Source organism: Vipera ursinii (genome assembly GCF_947247035.1).
Source record: "Vipera ursinii genome assembly, chromosome: 2".
Lineage (NCBI taxonomy): Eukaryota > Metazoa > Chordata > Lepidosauria > Squamata > Viperidae > Vipera > Vipera ursinii.
The window spans coordinates 107,011,422-107,028,761 of NC_139513.1; the positions used below are offsets into that span (position 1 = coordinate 107,011,422).

The window sequence follows — 17,340 nt, forward strand, 5'->3', positions numbered from 1 at the left end:
TACAGAGGTGCTCAAGAGGTTGGGGACCTCTGCTCTAGGGATCGAGAGGAGTAAAATCCCGGGGATGTGGATTCTGGGAAATAGTGCATGTGGGTTAAATGGAGAGAATGCTATTTGAACTTGAAACTGTAGCCCTGTGTAGATGAAGTAGTTAACGCGTTTTCTACTTTGCTGTTATATGGAATTAGATGATAATTAGATGTAGAAAATAAGTTTTACTAGGAACCAATTGTTACTCTTCTTTTTGGCTGCCCCTTTTTAACTCTTAATTTTACATCATCTTAGCAGGGGCTTGAGAGAAGAGCACATACCGTATATACTTGAGTATAAGCCGAATTTTTCAGCCCACTTTTTGGGCTGAAAAACTCCACTTCGGCTTATACTCCAGTGAACAAAAAAAAAGAACTGTCCCTTCGTTCGGAACAGGCTGCTGAGAGAAGGGAGCGGCAGAGCCTTGCAGAGCTGGCGGCAGTCCAGCGTTGTTTCTTCCCCTCGTGCGTGCGTGTGTGTGTCAGACCCACAGGAATGGCTGGTAGGGAAGCGGCATTCCGGCATTCCCCCCCTTCCTGTGTGTCGAGCCCACGGGGCTTGACAGACAGAGAAACGCAAATGCTGGACTGCCGCCACCTTTACTAGCCATTCCTGCGGGTCTGACACACACACACACACACACACACACACACCGCCGGGCTTGGCTCCTCGGCAGGAGGGGCAGCCCCTGCCGCGCCCCCCTCCCGGCCCGCCGCGCCGCCGCCGCTTCCTCCGGGCAAGTCGGGGGGGCTTGCGGGGCGAAGGCACCGGCCAGGGGGCAGGCAGGGCGGGAGGGCGGCCGCGCAGCTCAGCGCCGCCCCGAAGCCACAGCCAGCCGCCGCTCTCCCCCCCGCTCGCTCGCTCGCCTGCTGCCTCACCCCCGCCGCCCCGAACTCACCGCCAGCTGCCGCTCCCCCCCGCTCGCCCGCTGCCTCGCCCGCACCGCCCCGAACTCACCGCCAGCCGCCGCTCCCCCCCCGCTCGCCCGCTGCCTCGCCTGCGCCGCCCCGAACTCACCGCCAGCCGCCGCTCCCCCCCGCTCGCCCGCTGCCTCACCCGCGCCGCCCCGAACTCACCGCCAGCCGCCGCTCCCCCCCCGCTCGCCCGCTGCCTTGCCCGCGCCGCCCCAACGCCACAGCCAGCCGCCGCTCGCAGGCCTTTCCGCCTCCCTCCCCTTTGGGCAGCGCTCCGCCCGGCGCCTTCCCTCCCCCGCTCTCCGCCGCCTGGTGACGCGCACACTGGCGCAGCGGGGCTGAAAGGAAGCCGGTCCCTTCCCTTCACTCCCCGCTTAGTGCCGGAGTCATGGCTGCTGACGGGGTGGATGAACGGTCCCCGCTGCTGTCAGCGCCCAGTTCGGGCAATGTGACTCCGACGGCCCCGCCGTATTTCTTGGACAGCAGCCCGAGAGGTAAAAAAACCCCTCATCTCTCTCCCCAGCCTCGCCGCGGTTTTTGCTGCCTTCTCCCGGCACGTTGGCCCCAAACTCCCCATCGGCTTTCCCGGCGTCGCTGCCAAGTTCGAGGGGAGAAGAAGAAGAAGAAGAGCGGGGCACGGGGGTGGGGTGGGGCTGACGGAGGAACGAGCGGATGAGCTTGGGTGGCGGGGCAGAATTCCGCGGGTCGCTTTCGAGGCCGCGGGAGCGAACCGTCTCCAGTTCTTCCGTTTACTCTTCGCCGAGAAAATGGGCGCTGAGATTTTCTCGGCGAAGACTCACCTTCTCCCGTTCACCTTCAGCAGCTCCGCCAGGCCCGTCCAGTGCCCTGCTAGCAGAGCTTGACAAATGCAAAAGCTGCTTTGGTTAAACACTGGAAGGTTTAGTGATTAACCCACCCCACCCCACCTGGTCTTCTTGCTGTTTCTCCCCATCCTCACTCCTACCCACAGGGGCTCTCTGCCTCTTCTACTACTTCTTTTTCTTTCTTTCTTTTTTGCTGAGGTGTGCGTGTCTCTCTCTCTCTCTCTCCCCCTCTCTCTCTCTCTCTCTCTCCCCCTCTCTCTCTCTCTCTCTCTCCCCCTCTCTCTCTCCCTCTCCCTCTCCCTTTCTTTCTCTCTCTCTCTCTCTCTCTCTCTCTCTCTCTCTCTCTCTCTCTCTCTCTCTCTCTCTCTCTCTCTCTCTCTCTCTCGTGTGTTATCTCGAACCAGATGGGATGGCAAAGTCAAATGCAAATGGGGATCTTGCAGCTCTTGCCCTGCCTTTCCCCCCACGGTTACCTTCTGTTCTTGATGAGCTCACGAGTGCTCAAGGACAAAATAGGGCTGGGCAGAGCCGGCAGTTAAAAATAGGATGCAGATAAAAGGAAAGGTAAGGAGGGGTTCAGGTTGAGAGGAGAGGCTGCGTAGCCTTAGTGTAACTCCTGTGTGAGCTGACTGGGTTGCCTCCAATGGGCTCTGACAGTGGAACAGAATGGAATAGAAAATATGGAATGGATTGGAACAGAACGTAGAACAGAACAGAACAGAACAGAACAGAACAGAACAGAATAGAATAGAATAGAATAGAAAAGAAATATAGAAAGTGAATGGAATAGAATAGAATAGAATAGAATAGAATAGAATAGAATAGAATAGAATAGAATAGAATAGAATAGAATAGAATAGAAATATAGAAAGTGAATAGAATAGAATAGAATAGAAATATAGAAAGTGAATAGAATAGAATAGCATAGAATAGAATAGAATAGAATAGAATAGAATAGAATAGAATAGAATAGAAATATAGAAAGTGAATAGAATAGCATAGAATAGAATAGAATAGAATAGAATAGAATAGAATAGAATAGAATAGAATAGAAATATAGAAAGTGAATAGAATAGAATAGAATAGAATAGAATAGAATAGAGAATGGTAATAAGAATAGAATAGAATAGAATAGAAAAGAAATATAGAAAGTGAATGGAATAGAATAGAATAGAATAGAAATATAGAAAGTGAATAGAATAGAATAGAATAGAATAGAATAGAATAGAAATATAGAAAGTGAATAGAATAGAATAGCATAGAATAGAATAGAATAGAATAGAATAGAATAGAATAGAATAGAATAGAAATATAGAAAGTGAATAGAATAGAATAGAATAGAATAGAATAGAATAGAATAGAATAGAATAGAGCTGGAAGGGACCTTGGAGGTCTTCTAGTCCAGCCCCTTGCTCAAGCAGGAGGACCTATACCAGTGGTGGTGAACCTATGGCACGCCTGCCAGAGGTGGCACTCAGAGCCCTCTCTGTTGGCACGTGCGCCACCACCGCTGCCAGCAGCAGGTCCTTGTCGGTTGGTGGACTGGAAGAAAAGGGAGGGGGAAGCATTTTACATGCGTGCATGCGTGCACGGGGCCACGAGCAGGCACATGCTGCAAAGGGGGCGGGGCTAGTGCCTGCGTGATACTCACTAGCCCAGCCCCGTTCTCACATGGTGCGGTGCCTTGTATCTGCACCCTGCGGTGCGGCGGTTGGCGTTTTTGTGCCTTGCGGTACGGTGGCCCATTTTTTGCTCCCCCTTTTTTTTTTTCGTGCCAGAGGCGGCACTCAGAGGCGCCTCCCTGTCCCCTCCCCCGAGGGCACCAGAATGCCGATGCTGCCTTGGCACTTTGTGATAAACAAGTGGGTTTTGGCTTGCGGTTTGGGCACTCGGTCTCTAAAAGTTTCGCCACCACTGACCGATACCATCTCAGACAGGTGAATGTCCAGTCTCTTCTTAAAAACCTCCAGTGATGGAGCACTCTTGATTTCTGGTGGCAAGCTGTTCCACTGGGCAGCTGAGAGAAAGGGGCGGCAGTAGCTGCATCCCCCGAAAGAAGTCTTCGCCGAGAAAATGGGCGTTGAGACGCCTCATTCTCTCGCTCAGCGGAGACTTCTTTCGCGAGATCCAGCCTCTGCCGTGCTGCACCGAGAGAACAGCAAGCCACCCCATTCTCTCGGCGGAGCACTCCACCGCCCCATTCTCTCGGCGGCTTGCCACCCCGTTCTCTCATCTCAGCAGAGACGTCTTTCGGGGGATCCAGCCTCCAGCTGCTGCATTTCCCAGCCTCGGCTTATACTCGAGTCAATAACTTTTTCCAGTTTTGGGGGGTAAAATTGGGGGGTCTCGGCTTATACTCGAGTCGGCTTATACTCAAGTATATACGGTACTTAATTTTCCAATACATACCGTTGAAATCAATAAATGAGTTTCTGACATAACAGGGTTTAGCGCAGAAGCTCTTTGTACTTACTGACGTGAAAAGTTTTTCTCCTTTCGGAATTTGTGTCATTTCTGTCACATGGCCCATTTCTTTTGCAGGGAAGTGTTCGGCTGCTGCCCTTGATGTGTTGGCCAATGTCTTTCGAGATGAGCTCCTCCCGCATCTGCTCCCACTACTCAAGGGGCTGCTTTTCCATCCTGAGTGGGTCATCAAGGAGTCTGGAATCCTTGTCCTAGGGGCGATTGCTGAAGGTGAATCCTGAAGTTATTAGCTTAAGCCAGAATTTCTTTCTATTGAGGGACAAGGACAGTAGTGATCACTTCAACAAAAAAAAACAAAAACCCATGGAATTGACAGTTTTAATTAGTTTGCCTGAGAACGTCTAGATCATGTACTAAAAACATCTTTTGCATTTCTAGGCTGCATGCAGGGCATGGTTCCTTACCTCCCTGAGCTGATTCCCCACTTGATCCAGTGCCTGTCTGACAAAAAGGCCCTGGTGCGTTCCATTGCTTGCTGGACCCTGAGCCGCTATGCACATTGGGTTGTAAGCCAACCCCCAGACATGTATCTCAAGCCTCTGATGACAGAGTTGCTCAAAAGGATTCTTGACAGTAATAAAAGAGTGCAGGAGGCTGCTTGCAGGTAATCTGCTCCTGGAATGCTTCAGTTATCTGTGAAGGACAGCGTTGGAGACTTAAGATTTTTTTGTCATTATCAGCACAAATATGCTTTCTTATTTATTTACTTATTTATCTATCTCTTGCTTTTCTATTAATTTGTAATCAAAAGGGCTAATAATTAAAATGCAAATAAAACATTGATGATCCTTTACCACCCATAGTTCCCTCTGCTTAGATGTAGAAATGACGTTGTAGAGTGCCAGCTGGTTATTGTTATCTCCTAGGCTTGATAGGGAGCTTAAAAATGCTTCCCGGTAAGAAAGGTATCTGGAAGCCTTGAGCTTCCATCTGTAGCCCTGAATAAAACTTAGGATCTGTAGCATAAATGGATTTTTTGGGACCATAAATGCTGCAGTGTCAACCTAGCAGTTAGAAAGCACGTAAAAATGCAAGTAGAAAAATAGGGACCACTCCGGTGGGAAGGCAACAGCGTTCCGTGAGCCTTTGGCGTCTAGTCATGCCGGCCACATGACCACGGAGACGTCCTCGGACAAGCGCTGGCTCTTCGACTTTGAAACAGAGATGAGCACCGGCCCCTAGAGTTGGAAACGTTTAGCACGCATGTGCGGGGGAACCTTTACCTTTACCTTAGATGCTGCATAGGGTATTACATTTTCTAATGCCCTTTATTCCTGGCAATTTGGTTTCAGATCATGACATCTATTTACCGTTATGTAAGTAGCAGGTTTACAGTGGGTTCTTGGGAAAGTGTAACCTCATTTTGCCTGCCTATTACAATCCTGAGGGAAAAAAACACTGCGAGAACAATAATTATTACATTGCCAGCCTGCATCCAGAATATATGGTTTGTGTGGGCTGGCCACCCATATTCTAAAGCAGGTCTGAGCTGTATAGTAAGGCTTTCTAGTATTATCTTGAGGCTTTCTTTGGATATGATGAAGAATTTGATGATTGAGCTCTTATCACATGATGAGTCATGTATTCGTACTGTCTGATCCAGAGAAATGCCCTTATATTTCAGATCAAAAATAGTAATTAGGCTATCACAACAAAACTAATTTTTTTATCCAAAAAAACCACCGAAGTGTTGGGTTGACGTTTCGTTTTTATCTGTTCACTTCCTGGGGCTGTTATCCTTTGGGTTTGTGTTCACTTCCAATTGTCTTTTTTTTTAGTGCTTTTGCCACCCTTGAGGAGGAAGCTTGCACAGAATTGGTCCCATATCTCAGTTTCATTCTGGATACTTTGGTTTTTGCTTTTGGAAAATACCAGCACAAGAATTTGCTGATCCTGTATGATGCAATTGGCACTCTGGCTGATTCTGTTGGACACCACCTCAACCAGCCGGTTAGTACATTTTTTCCTATTGGCAGGCAGTGTCAGCAGAAACTGCTAGCATTTAATGACTATGATTAGTTGAACTATTTCCTTTCCCACTTGAATAAAATACTATTAGTGCCAGGATTCTTGAATATAGGCAAATCCAGGTTGCGATTTTTTTCCCCACTCAATAGGATAACAGTAGAGGGAAAGGGATCTGCTACTTATGTCTGTTTTCTTTAAAACAGAAATCCTTAAATTAAAATGTGATGGTACACAGAAGAGTGTAAACCATAGTGGGGCACCTCTTTTACAATTCTTGGATTTCCACCAAATATTTTGATAATTTGATAATATAATTTGTTGAAGTGCTGTCCCAATGCATGGAGGCTGTGTGAGCCTCAGTGGGAAGAAACTAATGCAAACTCAAATGCCACAAAGACTAAATGGCTGTAGATGTTAGAACCACCTAGATCTGGGGACCTTATATTTTTATTCATGGATGGAATTGCATTTGTCCATTCAAGAGTGATGAAGCTCTTGGATTTAAGGAACCAAAAAGGCCTTTGCAGAGCTCCATCTGGAGTATCAATTGCATCCTTTCCTGGTTTGAGAGGGCCTGCCTGTAAAGACCACTTAGAAATTTTTCTGCTTCGTGAGCTATGATGATTGTCAGTGTTTCTCCAGGTACAATTCATGGTGGTGAGGTTTGCAAGAAGTGTGGGTTGGAAGTTGCAGGGGAGTGCGAGTTGCAATACAAGTTGGAAAGAGTGCACAAGGCACTGCATGAGTGGTACATGTCAGAGAGGGTGCACAGGCTATGTACAAAAGTCAAGGTGCCGGTTGGCGAGGGTGTGCAAGTAGCCAGCATGGCGCAAGTACAGAGGGCTCAGGAAGGGTGCACAGGTCAGGGAGACTTACCCCAGTGACCTATGACCTTCCCTGCTGGCTTCCCCTATGACCTTATGGGTAAGCAAGCAGGGAAGTTTGCAAATGATGATCACATGATTGCAATGTGCTACAACTGGTTGTAAGTGCTCAGGTTGCAATCGTGACCATGCCCATGCTGGGATAGCCAGAACTCCAAGGACCAGTCTTAGCCATCATTCATTCAGTGCCATTGCAGCTTCAAAAAGTAGCTGAATGAATGGTAGGTTGAGGACTGCCTGTAGACTGTATTGAACAGCTGTTGGTCTGTCTGTGTATCAAGTGCATCAGGAAACTGGCCTTCCAGTTGTTACTGAACTGCAGCTCAAAACAGCCTTCAGTACTGATTGGGTGTGTGCGCGGGGGTGTGATTCACTATTATTTATTTATTTTTATTGAAAAGTTTTAAAATACATTTTTGAATACAAAAAAAAAACCCTCCTCCCCCCCTCCCCTTCCCCGACTTCCCAGAGCTGAATACAGGGTATAAAAATACAAATAAACATAATCTAAAATACGCTAACAACAATAAAACATTAAATTCTATCGCACTTTAACTCTCCATCGTCAAAATAATAAAATAACTACAAACTAATTATACATCATATAGATCCACTACTTATTCAAATGCTAAATGAAACTTTTTAGTGATTCACTATTATTAGAAACAACCAAGGTGCTACAGATTCCTACTTCAGATATACATAATGAAAGTTAACGGGCAACATTCAGTTGCTTGGCTTCTTCCTAGTCAGCTGATTAATCACTTCTCCTTTAATTTTCTTATTATAATCAAAATCACAAACGGCAGTTATTATGAGTGAGAACTGAAATTTCTCCAGATCTTATTTTTTTCGTCTGCTACTTGTGTTTTTATGAATAGATGCTCCTGTCAGTGCAATTGTTAGCATTTTCAAATCTGAAAATGATTTTTAGTTCTAAAGATTCTGGGCTGTTGCTGGCAATGGTTCCAACTGAAATGTGGTTGTAAATTGCCTTATTTTTTCCAGGAATATATCCAAAAATTAATGCCTCCACTGATTCAGAAATGGAATGAGCTGAAGGATGAGGATAAGGATCTTTTCCCCCTCCTAGAAGTAAGTAGCCAATTAGCTACTAATTATTTGGATGGGTTTTAGTGTCTCAGATGATATGATTAATGGTGTTGTACATGAAAAATTGACTTATCTGATGCTCTGTTTAAAGATAAATGTCTGTAGGTCCTGTACTCTATGGAGCTACATGTTGTGTGTCGTTTTAGCAAAATGAGAGAAAACTGATATTTATTTTTATGTTTGATCTCAAATTCCTGATTTCAATATTTAAGTATAGAAATGTACATTCAACATGATCTTTCATGAATGTCTTTTCATGCACTGTCCATTCACTTCTACAGTGTTTGTCATCTGTAGCAACTGCTCTACAAAGTGGCTTCTTACCGTACTGTGAACCAGTCTACCAGCGCTGTGTAACCCTTGTGCAGAAAACCTTGGCTCAAGCAATGGTATGGCAGTATTTTCTCAGCAGTATCTGAGAAATTTGTTCTAAGTTTCCAAAACATGTTTCTGTTTTGGAATCACGGCTTGCTAATGGATGAGAAGTAATGGAGCACATTAATTCATCATAAAAAATATTTGAACCATTAGGTGCCTGAAGCTGAATTTGCCAGTCTATTGTTTTAATGTGTGGGTATACAGAGTTTTTCAATCCAAGAGCTATATTTGGTTTAGAACTGGATGGTGTGGGCTGCATTCTGTAGAACAATGTGGAACAATTTGAAAATTCAAATACGAATTCATTTAGATTTAATTGAAATACACTGAATAGTTGTTGTATTTTTTTTTAATCTGCTATGTCACAAACTACAATTCAGTGGAAATTTCTGGAGGGGTCCTGGGAGCTGCATGTGGTTGCAAGTTGTCTATCTCTTATAGTAGCAAAACTACTCTTTTCAATCTGTTCAGGAAAACTTGAAGTATAGTTGATATGTCACCTTTTTTTTTTGCAATAAATTATTTTTTTTCCCAACACAGATGTACAGTCAACACCCTGATCAGTATGAAGCACCTGACAAAGACTTCATGATAGTTGCTCTTGATCTTCTCAGTGGTTTAGCTGAAGGTCTTGGATGTCATGTTGAACAGCTTGTGGCCCGTAGCAATATAATGACTCTACTGTTCCAGTGCATGCAAGTGGGTGGAAGTTTTACATGTTTGGCTGTTTAGCCCAGAAACAGTTAGTCAGCGCTCAAAAAAAATCATGTCTTGAATATTAGTCTAAACATTGCAATAAAAATAGTGAGCTGTTATAATATATTTTAGCATGATTGCAAGATTGACACGTAGGTAGTTCAGAGGAAGTAATTTACCATTGCATGTTTTTAATTATTTGCTTTATAAAAGCATTCTAAAAATGGAAGCTGTAAATACTTTGGGATAGTTACCACTTCAAGATAATTTTCATAGCATATTAGAGAGAGAGAGAGAGAGATGATGGGAAGTATGTATGTGTGTGTAAATATCATTATTGAAGAAACAGAATAGATGAGAATTATCCAGCAGTGCTTTGAAGATAGGAAAAGCAATGTATGTTGTTTAGTCAGACGCAAATTTTTAAAAGGAAGTGAAAAAATTACTTTGTCTAATGGGGACTGGAGTAGATTAAATATCTTTTAGAATAGAATAGAGGTAGAAGGGACCTTGGAGGTCTTCTAGTCCAGCCCCCTCCTCAAGCATTACCATTTCAGATAAGTGACTATCTAGTCCAGGGGTGTCAAACTTGTCACGTGACGTGTTGCAACATATCGTGACTTTTTTTCCATTGCCGGCAATGGGGTAGGCACGGTTTTGCTATGATGCATCCAGTCCGCGGGCCGGCAGTTTGACACCCCTGGTCTAGTCTCTTCTTAAAAACTTCCAGTGATGGAGCGCCCGCGATTTCTGAAGGCAAGCTATTCCACTGGTTAATTGTCCTCACTGTTAGGAAGTTTCTCCTTAATTCCAGGTTGCTTTTCTCTTTGATTTGATTTAGAAATATACGTAAGTTTTTATATTCTAAGTGAATCTAAAAAACTTAACAAAATTGGATAATAAAAAAGGAATTCAACGGGTATTTGTCCCAATCTTACTTCAGCTTACTTCAGCTTTTAATATAAATATGGCAAATTTTTAATCTGAGAAAAATTAATCAGCTGTATGTTAGTACCAATAAGGCAAAGAGCCTGGAGTAGGACTTAAACAAGACTGGCACAGGTAGTCCTATTTCTGTGTCTGAAATAAAATTTAATCATGTAGCTGATAAATTCACACGTTAGGTTTATACATCATATTAGATCTTGTATTTTTATAATTTTGTTCACTTCTTACACAATACCGTAGTTAAAATAATAAATAGAACTTTTTTTCTCATATTTATTCTCCTGTTTATAGGATACTATGCCAGAGGTTCGGCAAAGCTCCTTTGCACTCCTGGGAGATCTTACCAAAGCCTGTTTTATGCACGTCAAGCCATGCATAGGTAGGTACCCTTTTCCCCTAAGGCCTACAGATATTTTTTATGGTAGTAGTAGTCTCGGTATTGATGCTTTTAAATATCCCAGGTAAGAAAAGCAAGAAATGTACATTGGTGGGAGAGGTCAGAAGGACATTATGCTAACTGTTAACATTGACTTGTATGTGGTTTATGTTCCTGTGCTCCTGATAAAAGATGGTCTTTGGCATTTTCCTTGCCCATCCTAATTCCTAGTTGTTGGGACATTTTGAAAAGTACAGATTCCAGATATTTTCATTTCTATTCCACTTAAAAGAAGCTCCCATTAGATAAAAGATGGTTCCATTGAAGGCAGTATATTAACAGTTAGTTAGTTTCCTGCTTTAGTGAGAAAAAAAGATTAAAATGAAAGTGATAATTCTCCCAGCCAGTTTTGTGTAGGCTGAGAACTAAAAGATGGCAGATATACAACTGATCTTTATTCTGGGTTTTTTGCTGCTAGCCTTCAGAAGTAAATTAAGAATTAAAGGGATGATTTGATCAGTTCAGTCATATTAACTTTTAACAACTAATACTGAAGGAAGGAGGGCGTCTGCCAAATCAATGACTAAAACTTTGATAAAGATTATTCTGAAGTTATTACACAGAGACTTTAAACTGAAATATTAGATAGTTGTTGTTCAGGCTAAAATGGAGCCCTTTATACCAACCTATTTATTGGAATTTGGCAAAAATGACTTTAAAAATTTGCTGCTTCCAGATGAGAGCTAAAAAAAATCAGTGATCCAAATACTATAAATGCTACTTGTAATGTTGCAGTTGAATACAGTATGAGTTCAAATTTAAGTGTTCTGTACTGATCGTTTAGAACTAAGGCTAGGATGACAAGGTAGACCACAACCTACTTCTTGGTAAGCTAGAAAAATATGGGTGACAGTATCACCACCAGATGGATTTGTAAGTGGCTGACAAACTGTACTCAACAAGTAATCCTCAATGGCACTACATCTACATGGAGGGAAGTAAGCAGTGGGGTACCACAAGGTTCTGTCTTAGGCCTAATACTCTTCAATATCCCCATAAATGATTTAGATGAGGGAATAGAAGGAGATCTCATCAAATTTGCAGATGACACCAAGCTGGCAGGAATAACCAACACTCCAGAAGACTAGCTCAGAATCCAAAAAGATCTTGGCAGATTTGAACAATGGGCCCTATTTAACAAAATGATATTTAATGTGGAGAAAAGCAAGGTATTGCACATGGGCAGGAAAAACCAAAGGTACAAGTATAGATTAGGCAAAACCTGGCTCCAGAACAGTAACTGTGAGAGGGACCGTGGAGTCCTAGAGGACAATCACTTAAACATGAGTCAGCAGTGTGCGGCACAGCCAAAAAAGCTAATACAATCCTTGGTTGTATAAACAGTCATAGAATGAAAATCATGTGAAGTGTTAGTACCACTTTATAAAGCCTTAGTAAGGCCACACTTGGAATACTGTATCCAGTTTTGGTTACCACATTCCAAAAAAAGATGTTGGGACTTTGGGGGAAAAAGTGCAAAGAAGAGCAACTAAGATGATTAAAGGCCTGGAGACTAAAACATATGAAGAACGGTTGCGGGATTTGGGAGTGGCCAGTCTAGATAAAAGAAGGGCTAGGGGGGACATGATAGCCTTATTCCACTATTTGAGAGGCTGCCACAAGGAGGAAGGGGTCAATTTATTTTCCAAAGCACCAGAAGGCAAGACAAGTAACAACTGATGGAAACTAATCAAGGAGAAGTAACCTGGAATTAAGGAGAAACTTCCTAACAGTGAGGACAATTAACCAGTGGAACAGCTTGCCTTCAGACGTAGGTGCTTCATCACTTGAGGTTTTTAAGAAAAGACTGGACAACCACTTGTCTGAAATGATATAGGGACTCCTGCTTGAGCAGGGGGCTGGACTAGAAGACCTCCAAGGTCCCTTCCAGCTCTATTCTGATTGATTTCTTAAAATAAAAGATACATTAATGAGACATCTGAATTTTGCCAGTCCAAATCTAGAGCTGCCTAAATTAAGATTGAAAGAACTAACACAGTGATGAGATTGCCCATTCTTTCTGTACAGAACCTTTATAACGGTTAGTTGTAGTCTTAGTATTCTTTATTATGTGGATAATCGATGCTGAGTAAACGTATTTTCTCTTTAGCTGAATTCATGCCTATCTTAGGGACCAACCTGAATCCAGAATTCATTTCTGTGTGCAACAATGCTACTTGGGCAATTGGAGAGATATGCATGCAAATGGGTGAGTGTAAAAAAAGTGCCCAACACAAATATGGGTGGATAGACTACTATAGCACTTTGGAGCTGTATTCCTTTCTGGTTTTTATATGAGAATAATGTCTCTTTGGCATTTTAGGGTGGTAGACTTCTTGTTGCTTAGGTGATGTATGAAACCTATTTAAGTTGTGCTTTTTGGTGTTTAATTCTGTTAGTCCCCCAATGAGATTTTCACTCTCACAGTCTTGAGCCATTGTTAACGTTGGCTGTGATATATTTTGATAATTTGATAATATAATTTGTTGAAGTGCTGTCCCAATGCATGGAGGCTGTGTGAGCCTCAGTGGGAAGAAACTAATGCAAACTCAAATGCCACAAAGACCAAATGGCTGTAGATGTTAGAACCACCTAGATCTGGGGACCTTATATTTTTATTCATGGATGGAATTGCATTTGTCCATTCAAGAGTGATGAAGCTCTTGGATTTAAGGAACCAAAAAGGCCTTTGCAGAGCTCCATCTGGAGTATCAATTGCATCCTTTCCTGGTTTGAGAGGGCCTGCCTGTAAAGACCACTTAGAAATTTTTCTGCTTCGTGAGCTATGATGATTGTCAGTGTTTCTCCAGGTACAATTCAAGGTGGTGATGATGACCTAGAAAGGCCTAAATGGCATAAGGATTGATTATTTGTGACACCATCTGCCTCCCATGGTTTCTTCCCATCTAGCTGACAGAAAGTGCATTCTCTGGGTCCCGTTAATAAACAGTGCCATTTTTCAGGAAGCATGCCTTTCTGTGACTTGGTGCCTGGCATCTGAAATGGCGTCCCCTCTGAGATCTGAATGGCTCCCACCCTAATAGCATTCTGGAAGCCCATAAATATCAGGGTGTTCTCCCATGCTTGAGTTAGGTTGGATTGCTTGCATGTTTTTTTGATGGTGTATATCCACATTCCCCATTTTCATTTGTTTGATTCAGCCTAGAGTTGGATAGTGTCAGAGTCAAATAAATACATAAATAATAGCGTCAATTTCTACTTTATCTATAGTTGTGGCCTACCCCTAATTGTAACAGGACCCTTTTCTTATATTTGATTTCTAGCCTTAAATGGTGTTGTTAAGATTGATATAAGCTTTTCTGGTCATTGAATCAAAAATCATTTTGTTTATGCATGAAGAACCAGCAAGATGTTAAATTGGAAGACATTCAAATATGGAGTCTAGATTTCTACAACTAAGCATGACTCAGTTCACAAATTTCTTTTTACCAGGGGCTGAAATGCAACCATATGTTCAGATGGTGCTGAATAATCTTGTGGAGATCATCAACAGACCAAATACCCCTAAAACTCTTCTGGAAAACACAGGTGAGAGGGCATTTGCTGTCCTAGTGATAGCTATGATTGTTTACTAATTCATAAATAGATTTATTATTTTTTTTAAAAATCCCATTTATATCCTGCCCTTCTCCGAAGACTCAGGGCGGCTTACAATCTAAGAAGCACAAATCAATGTGCTTAGCAATAGCCTTCATTCTATGTATATGCCTGCTTTATTAGGGCTTTCGCCCCCCCCCAGGCGGCATTATTACAAAGTCAGCTTATTGCCCCCAACAATCTGGGTCCTATTGATTAGATTTCATGGGCAATCCTTTAATATGACAATCATTCAAGATTATGCTTTAACCACCAGTTCAGAAGAAAATGAAGTTGTTAAGCTTTATGATCAAATCCAAGTTGGAAAAAAAACAGAACATACAAGCAAAGTGTGTTGCTTGTGATTGGAATGCCAATGTTGGAAACACAAAGAAAGAAAATATCATTAAATAGCATGGTTTAGGAAACTAAAATGAAGCAGGGGACCAACTTATCAATATCTGCTGTTCTAATGATGTCATGGCTAACACTGTCTTCAAACAATGAAAATAATGCCTCTATACACAGACATAATCAGATGGAGGATATATAAATGCAGTTCGATACATCAGGGGTCCCCAACCTATGGGCCGTGGCCCACTACTGGGCTGTGGCCACTTGGCCACCGGGCCGCACGAAGGGATGGAATTGAAGGAATTAATAAGACATAACCATCAGATGGAAATGTCATTAAACCTCAGACTTCTATGGCTGTTTCTTCACTAAAATTTCACTAATTTCAAATAATTTATGACTTACTAAAGGTTTAATGGAATTAAAAAGCTATGTATTTACTTTCTTTTTTTTTCTATGCACGTTTACTAGTGTGAAACCATCTTTATATTATGTGCTGCAGTATAGTAAAGCTAAGGTGGTATTGATTCTGTCCACCCATATCTTATTACTACAAATTGATAAGACACTGCTTTTGTGACAGGTTTGGGTTTTTTTGTTTTTTCTAGCCATCACAATTGGCCGCTTGGGCTACGTCTGTCCTCAGGAAGTGGCACCGATGTTGCAGCAGTTTATCAGACCTTGGTTAGTGTTTATGAAGAGGCATAGAAGAAACTTTGGGGTTTGCTTTTCCGGGGTTAAAACAGACTGGGGACATCTCAAATGGTGAAGTATTTGATCCTCTAGAACAGGGGTGTCAAACTCAAATTTCATTGAGGGCCGCATCAGCATTGCGGTTGCCCTCAGGGGGCCGGGTGGGTATGGCCAGGGTGGGTGGGTGTGGCTAGAGCGCGTATGGCGTACTGGGTGGGCGTGGCCAGCTCTACATCGTTTGCATCAAGGGTGCCTATGGGGGCCTGGTCAGGAGTGGGAGAGATCTGAGGGTCTCTGGCAGAAGGAGGGTCTCTGGGCCAGGGCCAAGGCAGTGGGGGCCGTTCCCTCACTGTTTCCAGGATGGCTTCGTGGGCCGCATGAAACCACTTCGCGGGCCGGATCCGGCCCCCGGGCCTTGTGTTTGACATGTCTGCTCTAGAACAGACATGTCAAACACAAGGTCCGTGGGCCGGATCCGGCCCGCCGTGTGGTTGCGTCTGACCTACGGAGCTGCACTGGAAACAGCGAAGGACCAGCCGGCAGCACCTCGGCCTGGCCCAGTCCAACTGGGCACCGATCTACAACCTGGTTGCGTCCATCAAAGCCAGAACACACACAGCCTTAGATCCACAGGGTAGCCCTCAAACCAGCGACAGGCACCCCCCATCCCGCCCCTTGAGCACACGTGCAGGAGGCAGCAAGCAGATGGAGCCCAGCGTCCCTGCTGGCTGTCTTGCCCTGGAGGCTGACTTCACCCAGGACACCAGCCCTGGTCTCTTCCTGTGCGCACATCCAGGGGGCGGGGCAGAGGCAGCGGGGCAGCCCCTCACTGGTTCCAGGGCTGCCCCATGGATCTAAGGCTGAGTGCGTTCTGGCGTTGATGGACGCAACCAGGTTGTAGATCAGCGCCAACCCCCCTCCCCCACCAGCACCTCCATGGTCCGCTTGCCGACCTAGGCTCACAGCCACGGGGCTTCCCTTTCACCAAGACCGGGGGGCCCCACACGTGGGATAGCGATGGCCGGCCGCAGAATGGCCACCAGCAGCACTGGCAATCTCTCCCCCTCCCGCCGTTCCTTCCTGAGCGTGGAGGAAAGAGAGATGGGAATGAGAAGCAGGGGAGGAAGGAAGGAAGGAAGGAAGCAAGGAAGGAGATGGAAATGAGAAGGAGGGAGACAGTGAAGGAGGGAAAGAGGAAGGGAGGAAGCAAGGAAGGAGAGAGAGGCAAGTTGGATGGAGATGCCCCAGTTCACTCAGTTCTGATTCAGTCCTGGATCCATTGAGACTTGGGTTCAAAGGAGAAAGCAGTTTTGTGTTCTGTTTTGTCACAGACAACTTTGTTGGTAATCCAAGTTAACATTGATATTCTTGAGTTGTGAACTCTTAGGAAAGTATCCCCTCCTTGTGTGTTGCAAACGGCCGTTTCCAGTGGGGGAAAATATTTTCCTTTGCTATATTTCCAGTCTGAATTAGACCATGGCTGGGTCCCTACAGAAGAGACCTTTTAAGCATTATGTATTAACAGAAAAGCAACTAACTTACCTCTGTTCCTAAATGCTAAAGCTGTTGCACATAAAAAACAGAGGAGCTCTGATCAACTATCCCAGCCACCATTTTGACAGTTTTGCTGTACTGTTGTCTGTGGACGCCCCCACTAAATGCAAGCGTGGGAGAAACCGAGCCTGGTTTGTTCCCGGTCTTTTAAGTGGCCACAGACTACTAGCAAAAGTGGCCTTTGATCACAAGGCAAGGAGGCATCGAGAAATGTTTCCCCTTTTGCATTTGAGCATCCAAGAAGGGACAGGAAAGGAGAAAGGGAAAGAGGAAAGACAAACAAAAAGAAGGAAAGAGGGGAAGGAAGATGAATGAAAGGAAAATGAAGAGGGAAGGAAGGAAGGAAGGAAGGAAGGAAGGAAGGAAGGAAGGAAGGAAGGAAGGAAGGAAGGAAGGAAGGAAGATTATAATGAGAGGGAGGGAGGGTCTGAGGAAGTCCTGCCTTACCACTTGCCCACGAGCAGCCC

At 44.1% G+C, this 17,340-nt stretch overlaps 1 protein-coding gene across 4 annotated transcripts in view; it reads left to right on the plus strand.

Annotated features, from left to right (window-relative positions):
* TNPO2 (transportin 2) overlaps window positions 1-17,340 on the plus strand; it is a 38,530-nt gene that overhangs the window by 16,174 nt on the left and 5,016 nt on the right. For all 4 annotated transcript variants that reach the window (XM_083351315.1, XM_083351316.1, XM_083351314.1 and 1 more), the window contains exons 12-21: window positions 4,310-4,462; window positions 4,631-4,856; window positions 6,031-6,202; window positions 8,113-8,199; window positions 8,499-8,606; window positions 9,136-9,294; window positions 10,531-10,618; window positions 12,786-12,884; window positions 14,129-14,224; window positions 15,235-15,310. In XM_083351315.1, coding sequence (XP_083207441.1) covers window positions 4,310-4,462; window positions 4,631-4,856; window positions 6,031-6,202; window positions 8,113-8,199; window positions 8,499-8,606; window positions 9,136-9,294; window positions 10,531-10,618; window positions 12,786-12,884; window positions 14,129-14,224; window positions 15,235-15,310 — 1,264 coding nt within the window. The remainder of the gene's footprint in view (window positions 1-4,309; window positions 4,463-4,630; window positions 4,857-6,030; window positions 6,203-8,112; window positions 8,200-8,498; window positions 8,607-9,135; window positions 9,295-10,530; window positions 10,619-12,785; window positions 12,885-14,128; window positions 14,225-15,234; window positions 15,311-17,340) is intronic.